General features: G+C 33.5%; 1 protein-coding gene across 10 annotated transcripts in view; it reads left to right on the top strand.

The window, feature by feature from the left end:
* LOC143225863 (CCR4-NOT transcription complex subunit 7-like) overlaps positions 1-24,086 on the top strand; it is a 75,622-nt gene that overhangs the window by 4,119 nt on the left and 47,417 nt on the right. For 8 of the 10 annotated variants that reach the window (XR_013014114.1, XR_013014113.1, XR_013014115.1 and 5 more), the window contains 2 exons: positions 10,104-10,452; positions 18,570-18,763. Coding sequence is in view for 6 of the 10 variants with exons in the window: in XM_076456013.1 (XP_076312128.1) it covers positions 10,291-10,452; positions 18,570-18,763 (356 nt within the window). In the remaining 4 variants the exon portion in view is untranslated. Of the gene's footprint in view, positions 1-2,080; positions 2,282-10,103; positions 10,453-18,569; positions 18,764-24,086 lie in introns of those variants that run through there. The other 2 variants (XM_076456012.1, XM_076456014.1) reach the window with 2 other exon arrangements.

The raw sequence follows: 24,086 nt of genomic DNA, 5'->3' as shown, positions 1-24,086 counted from the left end.
TTATGAACAGACCTGTCAACCTTTGAAATAGATTGATTTTATACATGGTAGGTGTAACATGATTGTGAAAATTCAGGAGAGAGCTTCATGAATAATTTTGGATTCAGGGCTGGCTAGATAAAGACAGATGGGTATTTTATTAAATAAATGGGACAGGCCATGATGATTCAAGAGACACATTGTAGTCCCTCAGATGTTATGTTAATATATAGTTGGTATTAACTAACATTTTGTTATTTCAGTTTTCTTAAAAAAATGAAGTGTAAAAATAATCATTCAAATTAGAAAAACAAAAAACTAAACAAAATAATGCCAAAAGAGTGTGGTACCAAAACTAATTGGTCAAATTATATGATTGGTCATTTCTTGAAAATGTATAATGTGATCTTTTCACAGTAAGGGTCAGTTTGGTTTTTAATTTCTATCCCTTCATATAGATGTTTCAAAATATAGATAGGTCATCACTAGTCATGGAAGTTTTGTTAGCACTGATTAACAAATGTGAGTATTAATAGCATTTAACAGTATATGGAAAACAAGTGACCATTTTAAAGGCTTTGCTATTTAGTGTACTAAGAAACATCAGAAATAAATGTCGGTAGTCAGTCACCTTAGAAGTACTTTTTTTGTTATACCACATATAGATATAATACAATAGGCATAGGAAAAGTTAATGTTGTGATTTGCCACTTTGAATAATTTGAGACACATGAAACTATGGGGAACTTTCAGTTTATGGACCTGTAGTAAACACCTCATAGAAAACATTTTTCTTCTGTACATTGCTTCAAAATGGCAAATAGTAATACTTGAAGGTGAGGATGTTTCTATTTATATTGGATTGTTTTCAAACTGTTACCAGATGGTGGAATTTTCAGTCAGTGTTTTCCAACTTGATACAGTGTTATGTAAGTTGTATAACCACCTGTAATAATGCTTATTAGGAAATTTTAAATGTTATGCAAGTTAAGTTTATCATACTTCTCATGATATTTATGAGCCTCTTATAAGTTTAGTGAAGGCTATATCTGTGTTTATAAGCATTTATATCTTCAAAACTATAAATAAGTTTAGTTTATCTTGTTATGCTGAGTTACTTTTATAAGCTTCATTGTTTTGAAAGGTAAAAGTTTAGGATCTTTCTGATAACCAATAGTTATAGGAATTATAGGAACAAGTATCATTATTTTTCACATAACGTATCACTTTTTGATTATTATCACTAAGGCACCATTCTAGTTCTGTGGTTTTAAATCTTGCTCTTGTATTTCATTTTTTTAAACCTATTTAGATTACCATTAAAAAGTTCACTGTTTAAAGGTTCTAACTGTATCTTACAACACTACTTGTTTAGACCCTTTTCATCTAACATTATAAAACTTCTGATATTCCATAGAGGAGTAACATTACAAAGGGCTTTGTAATGAGATATGCAGAATTGCATAATTAAATTATGAATAGCGATGATATTTTTGTGGATGGAACAAAGGTGTTTCCTTTTATTGGCTCTTTGGTATAATAACTTATGAGGGTGAAAAAGAAAAAGAATTGTCAGAAAGAAGATGGCACATCTAGTTGGCTGGAATAAACCACAGTGATACAGCACCCTCAAATTATCGATAAATTTGTGTATGCTGAAACTACTTTGTCAAAGAAACATAGTAAAATGTATTAATAATGGTATTCTTTTGTAATATTGTATATGTAAAAATTGTTACTTGTAAACCAAACTGACAAAAAGAAATTATGCTACTGAGATAGTCATAACTCATTAGTCACTACTTATCATTGAAGATGCATTAAATTCTGCCAGTGTTAGTTCTTGGATGAATATGACATTATTACCGTATTTTAATTAAGTAAATACTTTAAGTTGTACTTGTTGTAAAAGCTTTTAAGGCTTGGTATATTGCACCTAAATGAGTGAGACAATTTTAGATTCCTGTTATAAATCTAAGGAATTTATGAACAGTAACACTGACCAAGTAACCCATTTATTTTAAAAAAAAAATTGTATTTTATACATATAGATAATAATTTAGTGATTTCCATAGTTATAGAAAGTAAAACGTTCCTTCAGAGACATTATATAACTCTCCATCTCTAAAAGTAGAATATGACTCTAAGACAACAGTTAGTCACAATAGATTTATATGCCTTACAAACAGAAAAGTAAAAGATCATAAAGCAAACTTATTATTGTTAGAATTTTGCAACACTAGTCGTGATAGGTGATGCAGAGGGCAGCTGTAAGAAGAAAGAAAGTGTAGTTGATGCCAAGGTACAGACAAACATGTCTTGTGTGTTATTTGATTCTGTTCAACAAAAACTCAGTCAACTAACTATGGAAAACTAATTTAAGAGAAAATTTAAATATTACTAATCTATTATTCATACTTTTTAACTGTGTTGCACTATTTTACTACAAAGTTTATAATAGCTCCTTGTGTAAAGTTCAACAGTTGATGGTAAGAATTGTGGTGTTTGAGACTGAATCTTCCCACCTAGTTTCTTGTTTACTATTTGATGTATTATCAGCAATTGCATCTAGGTATTTTTTAAATCTACTATATGCACATAGTAACGAAACTTCTTAGTTACTGGTCAGATCATTATAACCTTCACAAGACCATACCTCATAAATACCTTGAATTGAGAGTTGCTGTTATTGTGGGTTATTTCAAAATTTTTATTAAACATCTATCAAATTTACTAGAAAGGTCTCTGACATGGTACAGTTATAATCAACATAATACAATTAAGAAATTCTTAACTTCACAAAGGCTCTGAAGGTTATGCCAGTAGCAAATATATAAGTCAGATAATTATAAAATCTTGGTTTAACTAATACCTGGTGACATAATTCTTGCTTGCAAAGGCTTGTTGAAGTTAGAAGTGGAGGAGACAAGAAATATTGCTCTAGTATGTATTTATGTGCAACAGCTTATCAGAAAATTATAAATACAAATTAATAGTTCTTCATGAAACTATGCTTTTAGGTTTTGTGCAGTCATGTGAAAGATGTGTTCCTACTAAAGAGAAAGTGATTACTGTTTTCTGTGAATGAATTTACTTGATTCAATGGTGTCATTTAATTGAACCATTCTGGTCTTTATCAGATATATTCAATTTATAACATTACACTGACTTTTTGACAGAATTGTAACAAAGGTTCCTTTCTTTTTTGAAGAACTGGAACAAATAGTTTTTATACAAGTATTTGAATGATAAAGCACTGGTGATGTAATATTCATAACTGTAAGTTGAATTGAATACTAAAATTACCAGGCACAATATTTGAGAACTTAATAATAATTTTAAATGAAATGTAATACATTTGCCAGTGAAGTTCCTAACTTGCTCAAATCAAGTGTCTGTACATATTTTGTATATGGAATATTTCTAAAGAATAGAATCATACATTATGACTACTTTTTGTACAACTTTGAATTAATAATAATTTAATATCTGTTGCACATCATTAATATGACATAATAATTGTATTTATGGTGTAAAGCTATTTTTTTGTGTTTGAAATAGAACAAAATAGGACAATATTTTAAAGAAATTGGACCACATCTTAAAACTATAGCAGTAATATTAACACAGAAAAATTGTTAATAGATATATTTGTTGTGAAAATATTCCTATTTGTCGAACACCTTGTTTTAAACAAAATAGTCTAAGTACTTATTTAGTTTTAACCAAACAAGAAACATTTACTAGTTTTTAGTACGTATTGCCATAACCCCATGCAAATTTGAACTTAGCTTTAGTGTTAACTCTTTAAAAAAAAAAAAGTAACATTTTATTTATCATGTAATGTTTCTCCCATTATTTCCTTCCTGGAGATCAAAATTACGTACACTGACGTATCATAATATTGTTTATGTTTACTTATTCTTGAAGTGAAGAATGTGTAAGCTGAAAATCAGTATGAATTTTACTACTTTTTTGATGTATGAGAACATGGTTAATGCACTGGAAAATTAATACTTGAACTGGAAATGTCAAGAAACCTTAGAACTTAAATGTAGCTTGAATTAGAAAAACGAGAAGTCAAACCCTAAATTAAATAAATATTTCATTAAATAGCAATACCTTTATATGCTTATTTTCAATGAGGTGCATTTATTTTTGCAAATTTGAAATAACTTGTGTTGTATGGTTTACCTTGATCCTGGAACAGGTATGTAATCAACAATCAGACTTTAATTTAGCATTTTAATGTTACTTTCAAATTTTGAATGAATACTAAATGGGGTGTATTTTCCTCCACATTTCATTACTGATTTGGGTATGACATTTTTGTCATATTCTCTTCTTTAGTATAAATATTTTTATTTTAAATTTCACTGCAGATTTCAGAAATAGGCATACAGGCTGCACACATATTTTAAGACTGTGCACTAACTTAAAAAGGTAAGCTTACCTGTGAAGTGTGTGAACATACATTATTTTGCACATAGAGGATCTAAGGCTATACCCATCCAGAAGCAAATTGGTTATCAGTATCTAATCATTTGTAACATCCATTTTTATGTAATGCTTATGAACGGGTCAAATAAAATAGATACTTTACAATGTTAGGATAAGTTACAAGAACCTTCTGGACAAAAAGGCCATAGAGTGTGATGACTCTACTCTTGAAAGTTTTTATTCCCAATTTTTATCAAGAATCAAAGTTTGATATTGGTAACAAGATGATGTTTATTAGTTTATACTTTACTTCCATCAGTATACTTGCATGTTTCAGGACAGGTGTTCACTGGTGGCTTACATAGTTTACTTTTTGTATTTTTGTTTCATATTCATCATTTTCTCCAGCCTTCTCAATTTACCATGGAGTCATTTCTTTTCTTCCAGTGGCACTTTGCAGCTGGTTTATGGATGACAAAATTGAATGCCACCAATGCCTCTTTTTGTATTTTGATCTTGGAGACTGTCATTATCTCCATTTTGGTCTTGCACCTGCCTCGTACAATTTTCACTGGATAGTCAGATCCTTTTCCTATCATTTTCATACATTGGCCATTCACATTTAATATTATATAGACAACTGACATTTGATTACTCCTTCCTGGCATTGCTTCACACTCAAGCTCTTTCATTTAAAACTGCTCAAGTTGGGTTTCTCATCAAGATTGGAGAAGTTTGTTCTTAATCCATTATGGTACCTCATCCATTTAGAGGTATTTTTCAATTACAATCTCATTTGGGCCTAACCTTTTCCTCTGTACCTTCAGGCTGTGGATTAGGCTGTTCTACTAATAAAGTCATCACCTTCTCCATTGCTACATGCAGTTTTATCACTTTTGGAATCACTTATTCCTTTGCATCTGACCTACATGAATTTCTTTCAGTAGTCATTACAAGACCAGTTAAACGTTTGCATGGATGTACTGGATAGTCCAGTGACCCTTTCTTCTTTCAGCCTGTTCAATTTGGGCTGGTAGTTGAACAGAGATGACCATCTCCTGTTCCCGTGTCAGGTATACCTCTTTTCACAGTTGCTCCTCTATGGAGATGAGGAGCTTATGTTGAGGATATGGAATTCAAGGACATCTGGACAGAAGAGGAATCTTCTTTCCATATTAGTTTTTTAGAGCTTTAAGTAGTTTAGAGAGCTATGTCTCAGGCTCTTAGATTGTTGCATGGGAAGGTAGTAATGCTTCACTTGAACAATTCCACTATAGTTTCCTACATTTCCAAGCAAGGGTCCACTCACTCCAGGCCTCTTTACTTTCAAATGTTGGATCTTCTCTTGTGGGCTGACAGTTATATTGTTTTCCTTGCTTATCATGTTCCAGGTGTTATGAATTTAGTGGCTGATCTGCTGTGTCGTTCCAACAGAGTTCTTCACCTGAAATGGATATTTCATTCACAGCTTTTTCATCAGATCTGTTCTCATCTTGGGACACTCACTTGAATTCTTAACTCCCATCCTTCTGGTCTCCTGCCCCTCAACCTCTGGCTTTGGGTATAGATGCTCTAAGCCATTATTGCGTTGATCTTCATCTTTGCGTACTTTCTCCAATTTGCCTGTTATCCAAGTTTCTTGCGCTGATTCATTCTCGTCTTTTAAGGTTCTTCTGGGGGTGCCATATTGGCAAGATTAATCTTGGTTTTCACTCCTTCAGTATCTTTAGGAGTGCCAACCACTTCCACTTTCCTTCTGGCCATCCCTTTTATGTAAGCCTCAGTCAAACATTCTTCATCTGTTAATGACTATACTCCAGCTTCATGCATAGCTTTTTGTGGTCCATTGCACAAAGCCAAGGATTGGCCTCTTGAGTGGTATCTTAATTAACATGGTACATTCAGCATTTTTCATTAAACATTTATGAATAAAAATGGTTTACTTATCATCAGTGGTCTCTTAAACATTGTTTTAATATTTTTTGTCCCATTGTCCCTCATATTTTGCAATTTTTGATATGGTTATTTGTTAAAAGTTTGGCACCTTCATCTGTTTCTCTGTATAAGGCAATTTTGGTAGCTACTTTTCATTTTTCTGAAAGATTTAAAGTTTCTGAGTCCATGGTTTTGTCCTTGTTTCTGAAATCTTTTAGGGTTATTCACTGTTGACATATTTTCTAGGTTCCTAATTGAGATATCTAGTTGGTTTTCCATGCATTATATCATTAACCCTTTGAACCTATGGCATTGTGTTCCCTGTATCACTTTCTACATGAGACTTATTTTCTTTTGTTAATGTGGACATCAGTGTTTGAATGTATTTGCAGTGCATGTTCATGGGACTCTTTACCATTCCACTTATGCTCTGTTATATCCAGATAGGTACTTTCTTTCATGTCTCTTCTCTCCATTTCTCATGTTTACAAACAATTTTTTTATTCATTAGGATTCCATGGTATCATATAACATATCCACTGTCACTTTGACATGTTGGGTTTGTCAGTTGGTACACATTGTTTACTCTGGGTTTTCACTTGAGAAACACAAACTTCTTTGGGGCTCATCTCATCAAATTCACCATGTCTTAATGTTTCTGGCAGCTTGGTTGCATTGCCCATTAGAGGAGATTGTACAGGCTAGAGTGTAGACCATTTATATCTTATTCTTTACATGATTTGCAGGTTGGATTTTCAGAAGGTTTTTAGCTACCTCCTGTGGCTCTTCTTCATGCCCTGGCTAATTTGTAAGACAGATGAGTGACTTTATTTCGTTTTATTTATTTCTCTCTTTTTTTTTTTTTTTCATTGATGCATAATTTTCCTTTGTATCCCACTCTATGGTGGGTGTTACCTGGTCAGGTATGTTTATTTCTAAATCTGCACTAGCTACTAATTGACGAATAAAGACATTTCCTGGTAACAGTGAGCTCTGTTGAGATGGAGTGTTCCATAAGAACACCTTAACACTTTCCAGGAGGTAAATAATTATAACACAAAGACAAATACACCACTGAACTGCCACATTTGATTGAATAAATGAGGAACATTTTGCATTTCAGAATAGGTAAAGTGGCTCACCTGTTGCCCTGTCTCTAGAGCATTATTTCTCAAGGCTTTGCAATGGAAGTATCTTATCATTTTACTTAGTAGAATGTGAAAGTCCTCACTTACCACTAGGGCCTAGGAGAGAAATCTGGGCTCTATGCTTCTCCTGATTCTGGGCCCCTCCTCCTTAATTACATTTATTATTTTTTCTACCTTTGCAAAACTTACAATGTCATATATTAGTTTTCCTGTATTTCAAAGTGCTTACAATTTTATTGCTCCTCTGGTGATACCATGCTGTCGTTTGTTTGAATGTAGATGCTATACACATTCTTTTATAGCAAGTGCTGTACATTTCAATAAACTAATTGTAATGAAAAGTTATAGAATACAAAGACAAACTGAATGAAAATATTTTTATTTGAAACTATATTTAGCTTTCAAAATATGAAAATAAAGGAGTGACACAAGGATAAAAATTAAGCACTGAATTTGTAGTTAATCAAGATTATCTAAAGCACATTTTTATCTTTTATGGAAATAAATTAATCATTATATCATCAGAATTAATGTGTCTTGTCAATTTATTCTTGATACTTAAAATTGTTAAATTAGCTAATTTTTCTTGGCTTGTGTTGCTCCTCAGATTATTCTTGAGCTCAATCTACTATAAGACCTATGAGCTGAAGGAATAATCACTGATAGTGTTAAAAATATACAGTGCAATGCATATGTTAGGAAATCAATCTTCCAACTTCAACTTTATGATATTGTTAAGAAGTCAGAGTGAAGATAATGGCTTGTCACCCATATTTGCTCTATGAATTGCCTTTAAGTGCAATACTTAATCAAGTAATCTTTATCCTGCCATGCCATCTCTATACTTTGGAGCAAGTGTTTTGTAGTTGCATATGATTATTTCATCAGTTTTATCAAGATAACACCAGAGAAATTCAAATATGTTGTATATTTCAGTTGTTGCCTAACTTATGCAATCGTATATTTTGTTAATAACCTTGAAAAATATTTCTTCCTTCGACACAATTTCTGCCATTGTGTCTGTAACTGTACTTTCATTGTTTCACTTATTTCCATAAAGAAAATGCCTTTTTTTTCCTGTGATAATCTTCTAGAAGAAATGAGTCAATGCCCATGTCAGTGGCAACCATCTTTGCTTTCTTATTAATTGAAGACCACTGATTTCTCAAGGTCTTTAACTCAGTCTTCAGGTTCTCTAAATTTCTAACTTCAATGTCTGTAGTAGAATTTTGAGCCTGTACCATTTATGTGGCTGTTGAGGATCTTCCAAGTTTTTGAACTGGAAGAGCAGAGAATATAGACATTTTGCACCATCCCAAAATAATTATATTATGTCTTTGCAATATCAAGCATAATCAATGCCACACAAGTTTATGGAATGATAGCACAAGGGAAGAAAATGTAAGGATGATTTTTTCTTCTGTAGGTGACTAAATGCATTGTAAGAACCAAACATATTACTGGTATGTTTAGATTATAACAGCAGCATTGATTTTGACTTGAGATTTTTTTTATTAAGATAACTCTCTTACAACAGTATTAAAAATTAAGACAATTATGATTTGTGTGTGTGTATGTGTACAGATAATATTAATACTGAAGAGTTAAGTAAAATAAAACAAAATCAAAAGCAAAGACTGTTAAAAAACAGCAAATCCAAACTCCTGACTAACGTTAGTTTGTTATAATAAAAAACAAGCCAAAACAGAAATAAAAAAAGCTGCACCAATTGAAAGGATCCCATGGTTCAGTATATAATGTGGGATGTAAAATGTGCTTTAGGTTTTGGAGGTGACTATGGAAGGAGGGCCCACATGGAGGTGGGATACACCATCCATCAGTCTTAACCTCCATTCGCCAGTCTTACATAAAGACTTATAGACGGTGTATCCCCATCTTAATGGGGGTCCTACTTTCGCATCACTTCCAAAACCTAGGGTACATTGTATATTCCACATAAGTTGAACCTTGAAATCCTTTCAATTGGTGCAGTGCTTTTATTTTTATTTCAGGTTGTCTTTGGTTATAACTAACTAACTAACTATATATATATACACGCACACATACATACATGTATACCTGAAGAAACTAATCAATTAATATTCATTATATGTTGCTTTTACTTGTTAGTTGTCACTGCCATTACAAAAAAAAAAAAAAGCATACAACTCGTAGGTTATGTACTAAATCTGTGTCATTAACTTTGACAGCAAATGTTTCATGTATCACATTATCATTATTTTACCAGTATATTTACAGAAAATATATAAGGAGTTTTCTTGATTTAGCTAATTCAAAAAATATCATTCCTCTATTTACTGTTCAGAATATTTCTTGTATTATGTGTCAACATCTGCAGACACTTAGTTTGTTCTATATCCTCCTCATAATACTGGGGAAGGAGGTGTTGCCTGTCCTCTCAGGCTAGAAAGTTAGGATTTTGGTTTGTAATCCCAGGCCAGGTAATCTAGGATTTTTCATGTTGAGTGAGGTATGACAGTTCAATAATTTTGCACTTCTTTTAGAGTATTTAAATTGCACAAAAAATATATTTATTGTCTTATAAATTAATTTTGCATTTTGTTGTTGTTGTTTTTTCAGAAATACTTGGACAGAAGAAAATATTAGCTCTTCAATACTTTGAAGAATAAATAAAATCAATGGTTACTGTACATATTATAGCAGCAAAAATAACTAAACTGTATTCTAAGTTGACAGAAAAACTTGTGTATTCCTTGCTTTGGACATTTAGTAGAGGTCATTGTATGTGGTTACTTGAAGCTTTATAATGCCAGCACCTACAGGACGTATGTACTCCAACAGCCAAGGAAATCATAATACTCACCTATCAAATGAAGCATGTGGTATTAGAGAAGTGTGGAACTATAATCTAGAGGATGAATTCAGAACTATCCGCAAGGTGGTTTTGAAGTATAACTTTGTTGCTATGGTAAGTGTGTTGTACATATACATAAATATACTAAATAGTTACAAACAGTTTCTATTACAAACATAATGGCCTTTCACACGTACTTTTGTTCATTAACATCTAGTTCTGCTACAGTACATTATTTCCTCTTACATAAATAACTATTCACATGTAGTGTTGCTCTCTAAATTTTTTCACATACCACAAGCCTAGAGCTCCCACATATTTTACAGTCAACTGATTAAAATGTGACAGTCCTCAACAAATAATAGTGCTACACGTACTCTTGATGCACGTGACTCCCTCTATTCAATTTTACATAACTTCTTGCTTGGCAGTACTTGTGTCAAGACATTTTTGTTGTGATCTTCAAATTTATAAATTTTATTGTTTTTTTATTTTACTGAAGTGGATTTCTTTTTTCTTTGTTTTTCAATGATTAATTACTCTGCAGATAACTTATTTTCCAAGTTTTTTATCAGACAGTTGTGTCTGATTTTCATTTTTACACAATGAATTCTGAAGATCAGCTTACCACTTTGGGGATCATATGTTGTACTAATATGCTTCTACAGGCTACAGGTGGGGTGGTTATCATCTTTGGATTTATTGGCTATCTTCCATGAATTGATTGTTATATGAATCAGCTTGCTTTTCTTGAACTTAACCCATATTCCTCCTGACCCTGCCTAACCTGTTTGGATCAACAAGGATTTTAGCAGCATTTTTTCTCCACCTGATTTTGCAATGTCTTCCTATACCCCAACTCTGGAGTTGGCTAGGCCTAATATGCCCTTTTTTAGAGATGGTTTCTCAAGTATGATCACAATCCATCTTCATTACATGATACTTCTTTATTGTTTAGTTTTTCTTCCCCTTCCGTGGTTATTAGGGTTCATGATAAGCATTTTGTTTTTCTGGTGATTAAGCATGCCTCATCTTCCGCAGATCAGTTTGCTTTGGCCTACTATCAGTTTTGCTCATGTGGTTAGGTAGACCCCTGTTTTTTTTTTATGGTATTTGTGTAATATCTACCTCCTTTCCAAGGTAATGCACAGAGTTCTTGAAGGTTTTTTGAGGAATTGCCTCTTCCTGATTACCTTCATGCTGGCCTGTTTATATTCTTCAACTCTATCCTAATACACATGGTTTTTCTGTTGGGAGGGATGCAGCCTGGTTCCTGTTTCACTCAACCCTACTTATCTCCAGGATTTATGTATGACTCTTTTTCTTCAGCAGTATGTTCTCAGGAATATTTTTGAAAATTTGGAATCTCATGTGAAGACTTTGTAACAGCAAACTATTCTTTTCCTCTTTGGTGAATCATTTTCTCATTCTGAGCCTGAACATGTTCCTATTCATAAACATATTTACCATCCACTCACACTATAGTTGTTTCTCAATCTCAGGGTTTCCACTCTTTACTCATCTAAGCATTAAGAATGCTTGCTTCAATTTTTCATACCCCACTAAAATGCATGAGGCAAATTCTAACTTTCAAATTTTTACCACCAACTTCTATGCACCCTCTATCTGGATACTGTGTGTAAAAACTTCATCCAAATAATATACTCACTTTTTCTTGATGAAGCACTCATCATGGGTTTCTGTCAACAGGAATGTTTTGCTTATATACTATTTATGTTGTGCATTTGAACACAGTCTGCATTTTTACAGTTATCTTTTCATTTATAATTAAACAATATTTACCAAAAAATAAAATAAAACTTACCAAAGAGTACGAATTTCTGAGTTAATATTTCTACTACAGAGTTCAACCAGACTTCTTCTCTTCCATTTTTGCCACCTGGTGTTTGTCAATATGATTCATTATAAGATGGAAACATGTCAACCGAGGTGTCTCTTTAGGGGGAGGAGAGGGTTCTGAGGTAACTTTTGCAAGTAACCCAGGGACAACTTGCAAGAATTTAGACTTTCTGTTTCCTTGTTTAACAAGGCTAGCCTCAACAGAGGTAATCATTTTGGGCAGCCACCTTTTGCCACTTTTCTTCAGTTGGGTACAAGAGCTTGTGAGTTTTTTTTTTTTTGGGGTGATCTCCTATTACATTTGATGACTTACTCCTTCCTTGTTAACAGAAAGGAAAACAAGTAACTACTTGGTTTTTCCTCTTCCTCCTGGTTTTGCTGTTTATGCTGGAAGATCTGTGACCCAATTACATGACAGGATAGTTATGCCTTGTCCCCAAAGTTTATTGGATCAGCATACTTTGGAGAAATCTGTTTTGTTCAAAGATGCAATATCTCATTCATTTGGGTGTGTTTTTCAATACTTACGTTGTGTTCAACCTACTCCTCTTAAATTTCAAGCCATGGAGAAAGCCATCAGACTTTTACTTCTGTCTCTTTCTCCTACTGTGTGAATGGTCCTTCTTGGGGATATAGGCATCCTTCAAACCTCTCGTTTATGTGAGTCCCCTTTGGTGGTAAGTGCATGACCACTGGATCATGCATTCCAATCCTGTGGATCATCCTGTATCATTACTCAAGAGTAACATCATCAATATAAAATGCTGGCTGGATCAAACAACACTATTATTGGAGTACCCATTACACTGCCTCATCTTGAGATCCATCTGTTCATAGACACATTTCTTCAGAGGAGCTTATCTTCAAGATCAGAAGTTCTAGGGTGCTGAGACAAAAGACAAGTCTACCTTTCATATCAGTGTTCTTGAACTTCTTCCAGTATATTGAACAATAGTTCAAGGTTCTTCTCTTTTGAAAGGAAAAATTGCTGTGTTACACTCCAACAATTCCAAAGTTATATCTCATATTTTTTGTCAAGGAGGCACACATTCTCAAGACCTCTGTTTTCTTGTATTGAGTCTTGATCTTCTCTACTGAATGCATTTCCATCATATCAGTCTTTTAACATGCCATATACCAGGAGTGATTGAATTTAATTACTTATCACTTGTCTTGACCCAACAGAATGGATGCTACATCACATTGCTTATCAGTGTATTTGCTCTCAGTTTGGGTCTCCAGCAATTGATGCCTTTGCAACTCTTTGGAATTCTCAACCACAGTTGTTTTGGTTTCCAATACCTTACCCTCAAGCATTGGCTGTAGATGCATTTAGTCAGGGTTGGACATCTGTATGCCATTCCCCTAATTTGACTATTGCTTCATGTTCTAACTGTTTAATTCTATTCCTTGTCATGTTCGTTTGGTTACACCTTATCAGTTAGCTCAAGCATGACTCCTACATCTTCAGTATCTACAAGAATGTCCCTTTCTATCTCTTCCACATTGGAAGTCTGTGTTGAGGCAACCTCAGATGTTTAGAAACTCAGTCTTCATGCTGTGTAGTCCTTTACCTGACATAAGGTTTTAACTTCTGAAATTTCTATGTATTTAACTAAATCTTCCATAGGCTAACCGTATTCACTTATCAACAAAAATGAAATATTTATCATGAGTGGCATATTCAAAGTAAGTTAAATATTGTTCATTTAAAGGTAACTATCATATTTCATTTTCTGACAGAGGTATTTGAGAAAGGGCTTACTTTGTCTACAGTTGCTTATATATGACATCCTTTTCTACTGTTTTTAGGTGTTGCCTTAAATCTGTTAACATCTTTTTATATACTTTGGCCCAAATGACCTTTTCAGGTAATAAATTGGGATTTTACAATTGTTTTATATCTGTTGACTCATCCTCCATTTGAGCCTTTAGCTTTGTTTTTTGTTTCACCTATCTCTTAAATTGTATTTTTTTTTGTTGACCTGTGTATGTCGTAGGATAGAGTTATTTATAATCCACTTGCTAAGGATTCTTTATTATTCCACATTTGCCCTGTTTTAGTTATCCCAGTTGGTCTTTTCTTCTTAAGACTCTGGAACCAATCAATGTGCTAGTTATTTCTCACCTTTATGACTGTTCTGATCATGACAGTTTGCTATGTTTTGTCAGGGCCCTCATCTTTCATGTGGTTTGTACTATTTCATTTCAAGATAATAGGAACTGATTGTTCATTTATTGGGATCCTTCTATTTCCTGTGACTTATCTCCCATTATTTCAGAGGATTAACTTCAGACATCAGTATTTCTCCAAAGCCATTGCATAACATTGGCAGAAAAACTCGCATCTGAAGAATAGAACTAGTTAGCTTTCCGGTCAAGTGAAATGTATCTGTGTATCAACAGAAAAGTAACTTGAACCTCGTGGATCTGGACTGTTGATGAAATATTAAGTTCCAAACCAGATAGAAGACTGAATACTGTTTGTGAGTTTGTAAAATTTTTGTATATAAATAAATTTTGTAATACCCATTATTATAAATTGTATTCTTTTATGTTAAAATATATTTATGTTAAGAAAGAAATTTCTTTCTATCAATCTTGTTGGCAAATATCATAAATTTGATACATATTAACATTTAACTAACTTCTAAATTAAAATTAAGATTTCCAGGTATTTGAAATTTTATTATGAAAAGTACATAATAAATCAAAGGCTTGTCTGAGATAATTTATAATATGTAACATATCTCATTGCTTTCGTGATCTGGCATTATCTTCTTCTTTGAGATGTTGTGATCACATCTATTAGTCTTTAACCAGGATCCCTTTAGTTTTCACTGGATTCCACTCTGTGGCGAGTTTTGCCAAGGGAGGTATGCTTTCTTTTCCTAATTCCATACAAGCAACCACTTCACCATAATTAATTCTACTTTTTATTACTGCCTTCCTGCATTACATCTTCTCATTTTGTCTTATTTCTGAGGTACTTCATTGTTTTCTGGAGAAATTTGTTCACTTCTTATCACCATATTAGCCTGTTGTTATTCTTCTGTTCTATCTTTCCTTGCTTAATTCACTGCTGTTTGGAATTTTTTGGTTGTGACGCTTTTCTAGTTAATGTATGACTCTTTCACACTCATCTCCCTGATCTTCATTGGGCTTCTTTTCTTCACTTAGTGATTTTTGAAAGCATTCCTGACTCACTGGAAAGAAGGTTGCTCAGCATCATTCCTCATTGTGTACTTTGGTTTCATTCCTTTTCAACTTCACCTTTCTGTTCGAACATTTAGGCCTTCTGAAACCACATCTCCCATTCTCTTTCCAGATTCCTTGCTTTCTTCTTCACACTTCTTGACATCAAAGTTATTGCTCATTTCATCGGTCTGATTCTCTGTGAGCCAATCTGTCTCTCTTATCCAGCCTTTGGTCACCATTTTAAGCTGATAGATGAATTCTTCAGGTTCTTAGCCATGGCCTATTTCTCAGCTTCTCCTCCCTTTTCCCCTCAACTTTCTTCTGATCCAATTTAACTTAGCATCTCATAGATGCAGTGTATTTACACATATTCTGAGTTATTACCCTTTGGGGATTGGTGTGTGGTTATGCACCTGTATTCTCTTAACCAGCTTATTATTGTTCTTCAGTTCCATATTTCCTCTACTATGGTTGTTTTCACCAACTATGGATAACCATGGTCGACATTTTGAACATCATTTTATACATTCCGGTCCTCTTATCCTGCAGAAGTTTTCTTTATTTCATTCCTGAAGATTGAGTCTTCTAGTTCAGTATTCTTCCTTTTGGTATTTCATATGCTCCTTATTTTGTCAGCAAAGTCCAGGAGCCATTTATCTGTCATGTTCAGGGATTAGGGTCAGAGTTCTGTTATTACATGGACCATTGGCTTTTCCTCAACTCTTCTTAGAACTTTTTCACTCACACCTGCATTCTGTTATGGAAGGTTGCTTGACTGGGCTGAGTTGTCAAGCTGTCCTTGACTTTTCTCACACCTACTCAATACTTAATACATCTGAACATACCTATACCATGGTAGTAGAAATAATTTATTTAATAAAAACAATTAAAACAAAAATATTGAATTTGCTTCATGAAACTCAAACAAAAATTTTTGAAAATTAAAAGGTATTAGTTAAATGAAAACTAAAACTAAATTTTTCTTCAAAATTATCATGAACAAAAATTTTAAATCTCAAAACAGTAATAAAACAAGTATATTTCCTTGAAAAACTAAATAACAAATCAGGAAATAATGTGAACATTAACTCCATCTACACTGGTTCAGTCAAATTAACCAACCACATGACTACTTTCTATTCACTTAAAGTCATAATAGTTTTGATACTTAACTTTTAATATATCATGTATATCTTCACAAAATGTGACAAAATTTTAGTAAGCATTTCAAGTCTTTCACATACAAAAAGTCAGATTTTTAGTGAAGTTCTTTTAATAAACTATAAAATTAACAACATTTGGCCATGAACATATTTGTTTTGAATAGTCTCAGTGCAAAGTGATTTTCATCATGGACTACATGGATAAACTAGAAAGGGATAGCTGTCCATCCCTGCCATGCCTTGTATTTAATAAATCAGTATGGTCTGCTTTTAAAAATAAGTGTTTCATGGTCACTTATTGCTCTATCTCTAAACCCTCCACTACCTTTTACCCCCCCCTTTCTTCTCGTGGAGTATGAGAGTCATTACCACTTTCCAGTTCCAGGCTGGGGTAGTGGACCATGGAGGTATCTTCCTGAATGTGGTTATAAAATATAAACAGAATATAGAAATTATTATAAAACCATTAGGTTGAGAATAGGATGGTAATGTTTTGCTCGTGTAGATGATATGATATCCTCCAATATTAAACATAAAAAAAAGAGAGTGTAATGTCAAAATTGAAGTTCACCCCTTCAATTGGAATCTCTCATTCTATCCCCAAATGGAAGTCAGTTCCCAGTGCCTGAGTTTTGGATTTAGAGTAGAACCAAACAACGTAAGTTTTCACACACATATTATGGATGTCTATATTTCTCCTGCAGTTATACCTGATCAGTGTTTTGGGTCACAAGGGATGTACTGGGGATTGTTACCGCTATTTTCCTTTTGCTGTTTTTTGATATATCTTACTCCAAGGATGTTATCACTCTTTGGTTGGTTCTAGTCATTTCACTTTTGAGGGGCGTAGATAGCCCTCGTGTAGCTTTGTGCAAAATTAAAAAAACACTTTTGAGAAAGTTGATTTATATTATGTAGACATCTTTTCAATACCAGATGTTAGGTTCCTGGATTGACATATCAATTTATCTTATTCACACGTGGCTTGTTCAGTAGTCGGTTGGTTCTAGATACCTTCCAGTCTGTTAAAGTTGAGGTGAATATAGTATGATCCTCTTTCCTACCCCTACTGTATGGGTTAGTTTTGGATTAAAGTTGGCATGTCAGTGGATGTTGATTTCCAGCAGCATGGGTTTTGGATGTTGTTGGCTTTCCATATGTAGTCAGTCATGCCCCAGCCACTAGGATCACCTCTATTGCTTTTACCCACATTTATATTTTATGGGATTGAGTTTCATAAATTTGTTATGATTTAGATCATTGTTGAGCTATAGTTCTTTCTTACTTAGATGTAATCTTCTGTTTTTCACCTATATATATGCAGCATCTCTTTTAGATGGGCAAAGACAATAACTGGTTCAGAAGTAGTGTAGTCTTCCAAATTAGATCTTCAAATCTGAGTTTCTCATCTCAAGAAGTGTCCTTTATATGCTTTCAAAGGATGCCTTTTTGTTCTCTTTCATCAGTCCCTTCACTTATTTAGTGTGGGATTTTAGTTATTTATATTAGTGAAAGTAATGTACCATGTTAGAAGTTATAATTCTCCTATACTGAAAATGTATTGCTTATAGGTACATACCTGCTTTCACACCAATGCTTTCAATTTCTGCCAAAATCCAAAGTGACAGATTGAACTGAATAGAGGGAATCACATGTGTTAAGAGTGCGTGTCACTTTTTTATTGGTCGAAGGTCGTGGCATGTTAATTTGCATCTGGGATCCATAGAAATCAGTCATTTCCAATGGAGAGGAGGTAAAGGCTTTTGGCATGTGTAAACATTATTTTGCATATAAAAGGTAACACTGAAAAGGAATAGGTAAGTATGTAAGAGAAAAGTACATATTAGAAATAAATTTTCAATATAGAAAAATTATAATTTCAGAGAACAATCTGAATTAGAAATTAATATAACAGAAATATATATTTTTATTTCAAATAATTATAACCAGATAACTTATAAATCCCCATTTTAAACCTGAAGAAAATATTACTGTTCTGTATTTTTGTAGGACACCGAGTTTCCAGGAGTTGTAGCACGACCAATAGGAGAATTTCGTAGTACTGCTGAGTATCAATACCAGCTTTTGAAATGTAACGTTGACTTGTTAAAGATAATACAGCTTGGACTTACATTCTTGAATGACCAGGGTGAAACTCCACCAGGTTATACCACCTGGCAGTTCAACTTTAAATTCAACCTAACGTATGTATGTTTCTTTTATTAAGTGAGATCAATATTTTCAGAGAAGAAAATTTACACATTTAGAATTTATGATTCATTTTTGTATTGCAACTCTGAAGTCATCTCACCTTATAAACCTTTTTTAAATCCTCAAAAATGGAAAATCAGTTAAACTCAGTACCTATAAAGGAAAAATAATTGACAAAAATAAATCAAAATTAAATGCTGTTCTCTTAAGTAGCATTAGTTTTCAGCTAGTTGTTAGAAGTATGTGATCGTTGAATGGGAGATGACTCCTTATCTTGGATAAACCTATAACTGTTGGTATTTTCATATAAAGCTTATACTTTGGTGCAAAAGATCCAAAACATTGGTTTATCAGTAAACTTAGTTCTCCTGATTTTTTTATCTGCTCTCCTGATTCATAACTCGCCCTTTGCTTAGTATCCAGAAAGGATCTTGAATACATTCTAACAGGTTTTATAATATGTCATGTAACATTTTTGGAAAAGTTTTTCACCTACCTACATGTAGAACTAGTATATACTCAACCCTCTATATTACCAAATGTATTAACTTCTCTAAAGTAATATTTTCCACAGGTTATGCTAAAGAACAAGTTACCATTCTTTTTTTCGTTTGTGTATATTTTTATAGTAGATGCTGCAGTTATCAGCAAATTCCAAGTATTTTTACTGTCCCACATTTTAAAAATTCATCATTTAACATGTTTCAAGCTATTGCCCACCTATTTAATTAACCTTTAATGAATATTTAATTAGGATAACATAATACAAAACAACACAGTATAGTATGAAAAGTAAAGCAGATAAATTGAATGAAATGCAACAGTGTATTGTGGGAAACATAACTAATATTTTTACCTTAGGTACTTCCCACATACTTCTTCACAGAGATAGGTTCATTTGTTCATGGACTACTGCTTTTTCTCCAAAGCCGTGGTTGCCATGGAGGGTGTCCAGATGTTTTCTCCATTTATTTTTCTTTCCATTTCTTCTTTATACACTTATTTGACTCCAGTCATCTTCTGTGTCCTATTTGCATAGTTCAGTATTATCTCACTTGTACTGCTTCCACAAGTAGCATTCCCCCATTGTCTTTTCTTACAGTGAGAACCCTCTTCTTGTCAGGACTTACCACCTTCCTTTTGACCCATTGGGTTGATCAGCTCATGGAAGAGGATGGCTGTCAGCTTTATCAGATAAACTCTCATCATTTTGTGGCTTCTCTTGCTTCTCACCATCAACATCCTTTAAATTGGATCTTGCAGGCAGGGATGTGGATGACTCCTGACACACTTGTATTCTGTTACTTACATCATATGGCAGTTTCATCTGCATCTTGGTTTTTCTTCCTGCAGTCACCATGCTCCATTCTTTCTAGAGACTGTAGTGAGGTGAGTATTAATTATTTTATATTGTATCTTTTTTACAGCTCCCTCATTTTCGTTATTATGTATCATTGTACGTACACTACAGATGATAAAGCCCAACAAATGGCCAGTGTTGCCTTGCAAAGAATACTCAAATTCTGCATTGAGTGAGGGAATATATATTTTTTCTTCAAAAAAGAAAAAAAAATGACAGCAGCAGGTTTTTGTCTGCTCTTATGTCTGGCTATTGCTTGTTTTCTGAATTTATGGTGACCCATCGTACTGTTTGTCAGTATGGGACTTTATGCAGATGTGATGTTTCCTTTTTTGGTGTGAATATCTCTAGTATTTTTCCCTACACACATTTGTCCCTCCTGTTCTCTTCTAGTGGTGAAAAGAACCTTTTGTTCCCTAGTTAGTGTAGAACGTTTTCCATTAGGTTATTGCAATCTCAATAGAAAGTAGGACTAGAGTATTACCTAGAAGTATAGTAGAAGCAACACTGCTACACTATAAATTAAGCCATTTCTAGTGGTTAGGCAACCCAAATGGATTTTGTATTCTTTTCATAATATAGGTCTAAGGTAATTTTACCCTGCACCTGATTATTTTGATAAATAACTCATGTACTTCTCTAATATGGTATGACCTGATTTATTATCCAGAGCTACACTCATGCTCAGCTGATTACGTGTGAGATAATGACCAGTTTAGAAATCTTGCATTCCATTCATCTACACAACTCTTCAACCCTTTGAGACCTGGCTACTTACATCATGCTTAGAACCCGATAAGAACCAGTGCCATTTTTAAATTCCTTTCTGTGTATTTCACAAAGTGTTACTGAATTACATTGACAATTTAATTAAACCACTTTACTATTAATGCATTTTAATGAAATTATTACTGTCAAGTATGCTATAAATCAGACTTTTAAATTATTCAAGTTACTATTCCTTTATTTTGAAAGAAATCTCAAAAACAAACAGTTAAATCTTCAGTTTTCTTGTCACATGACTGCATGTAATTGAAATATCTTAAGTTTGGTTGCTTCTGTTTCTTTACAACTTACTGTCAATACCTCTATGATAAGCTCATATACACACAAGCTCAAATTTCAGACATTAGTTTCTTATTTCATTGGCTAGAATTCTGAGAAAATGGTTATATTTCCAACCCTGCTAGACACCATTCTCACATTCCAAAGTAATCTGTTGCTAAGGGACAGTCTTTTGTAGACTTGAATGGGGTGCTTATAAGCAGTATTTTTAGACCATCAACCCTATTGGATTATTTGACCACTCTGCAATGTTACCAATCAGTTATTTTGGCTTTAGACCTGTTGTTTGTCAGGGTCATTAAGACCATCATCGTGTTGAGACTCCTCACCATAACTAAGAATGTGTATGCTGGAATATAATGAAATTTGTGACATTTGTTTAGCTAGTTTGTGGTCACACAGCTTGGATGGAACAATGCTGCACAACTTCCCACCCTTCCTCTGCACTTCTGGTGCATCTATTTTGCCTTGCAAAGAGTTAGCCTTTGTTCAACTGTTAGTGCTCATGGAGATTACTGTGCATGGAGGATGTGTCACCCTGCTGTTGATAAAGGGCTTATGATGACATCACAAGCTTGCACAAGACAAATTAGCACATATAGGGGTGGAATCTTTCTTCAAAGCTTGTTCTGTGCACCTAAATCATTATAGCAGTGGCAAAAAGTAATAGCTCTTTATTGTGCAGAGAGAGGGGTGAGTAAGTCTGAAATATATTTTCATGTGAGAAAAATATTAACTTCTGTTAAATACAGTTTTGTAATTGTATACATTTGCAAACCTTGTTTTTCTGTAATGCAAAATGCATTTTTTATGTTACTTTTTCTTTAAGCAATTTGATGGTGTTTTTTGAAATCACGTATTTTAATACATTTAAATAAATATTTAAAATTTTGTTTTTGATCTGTTCTTTTTACATGTTAGGTCTGTTTTGTGCATTTTTCCTGTTGATTAACTGAATTTTGTGTAAAATGCTTATGCTAACATTCTTGCTTTTTTGAACTTTGTTTCTTTTAGGTAGAAGTATTTGATCTTGATCTTTTTTGAGGAATGGTAGCTTCATTTTGTGTAACTGCATTAGGTTATTATAAACAATTGTATTAGTCAAAAGGCAGTAGTATTATGTTTTTATTATTGTAACAAATTCATTTTATAACTCACTAATCTGTGTTCACAGTTTGACTTACTACATAGTGTATATGTATCTTCATCTTATTTGGGTGGCCACAGAGTATGGAAAGCCATTGCACAGTTTGGCATCAAAAAATAAATTGCATAAGTTACTTCACATGTCACCTAACTCTTGCGACTTCCAAAACACTTACAATAGACACTTTTTTTTCAATTAACATGTTTATCTATTTCATAAATATGCTAGAAATTTTTCTTTTTTTTTTCTGCATTCCTATAATAAACTAAACCTTATTAACATAAAATTCATGACTCAACTTTAACTTTTGATAAGTTGCAATAAATTACTTTATCTGTAATCCTTAATTTCAGCATTTCAGGTCTCTTTAAATGCATCTAGCATGAACTCATTTATAGTATATAGCATTATAATAAACTCTACATCTTTGCATATTTTTTACAAAATAACTATCACATTTATCATTATTGTAGAACTGTGTGTTCTTACAAGTATTGAAAGTACTGTTTGTAAGCTTGATCTAGAGGAGAACTTACTTTTTCAATTAGTCATAAATATATTCACCATCACTCATGTAAGACTGGTAAGCAAATAGTCTTGAATGTCAGGGAAAGAGGGGGGTCTTCTCAAGTGGGATTTGCAGATTTATTATATTTTAACAAATAAAAGGTTGGATATTTGTATTTTAGGATTAGTTACAGTTACGACAGAAAGTATTCGTACCCCTCTGTTCTGAGTAGTTTTTTCCTCATAACTTAAAAAGTATCATGATTAGGATTATGAAAGTATAGTGTGTTATAAATATTATACTAACACACATCTACATAAATATTTATGTAAATTGAACGACAAATAAACAGTTTATAAACAAATAACCAAACATAGGAGGGGCAGAAAGTGTTCTTGTGTCTACTTTAATGGTCAGTTGTGGAGCCTTTCAGGTGAATTACTTGGTGCAATCTCTTCTCATAGCCCTCCATGATCGTTTGACAATACTCGACTGGTATTTTCTTCCATTCTTCTTTACAGAAGGCCTCCAACTCTTGCAAGTTTTTCTGATGATGCTGATGAACCCTGGTCTTCAACTCATGCCAAACGTTTTCAATTGGATTGAGATCTGGTGACTGCGATGGCCACTCCAGAACGCTTATATGGTTCCTCTGCAACCAGGATTGCACATATTTCAGTGTGTGCATAGGGTCATTGTCGTCCTGGAAGATCCAATGATGCCCAAGCCACAAGTTCTGAGCATCATTCTTGATATAAGTGCCTAATATATCAACATACTCTTCTTTTTCATGATTCCGTTGATGCAGTGAAGGCTGCCTACACCAGAAGAGCTGAAAGAATCCCATAGCGTGATCGTGCCACCTCCGTGTTTAACTGTAGATATGGTGTTCTTTGGAAAATTTTGTTCCCCCTTCTTATGGAAAATATAGCAAACAGCATTGTGGCTGAAAAGCTCGATTTTAGTCTCATCTGACCAAAGAATACCCTTCCAATAGGTAAAGGGTTTATCTACATGCTTTCTTGCATACCTCAATCATGCTTCTAAATGAACAGGCTTTCAGTATGGACTTTTACGAGGACAGCATGCTTTGAACCCAGAAGAGCGAAACATGTTCGTAACTGTAGAGGTGCTTACTTCAACCCCAGTTTCCCTTACCAGTTTCTGTATGTCATTGCATGTTAAATGAGGGTTCCTAATAACTTCTCTGAGAACCATCCTATTGGCTCTCTCTGG

The sequence above is a fragment of the Tachypleus tridentatus genome, chromosome 9 (genome assembly GCF_004210375.1).
Source record: "Tachypleus tridentatus isolate NWPU-2018 chromosome 9, ASM421037v1, whole genome shotgun sequence".
Taxonomy (NCBI): domain Eukaryota; kingdom Metazoa; phylum Arthropoda; class Merostomata; order Xiphosura; family Limulidae; genus Tachypleus; species Tachypleus tridentatus.
The sequence above is the reverse complement of the archived record's forward strand: the minus strand, read 5'-3'. Positions and strand labels throughout refer to the sequence as shown.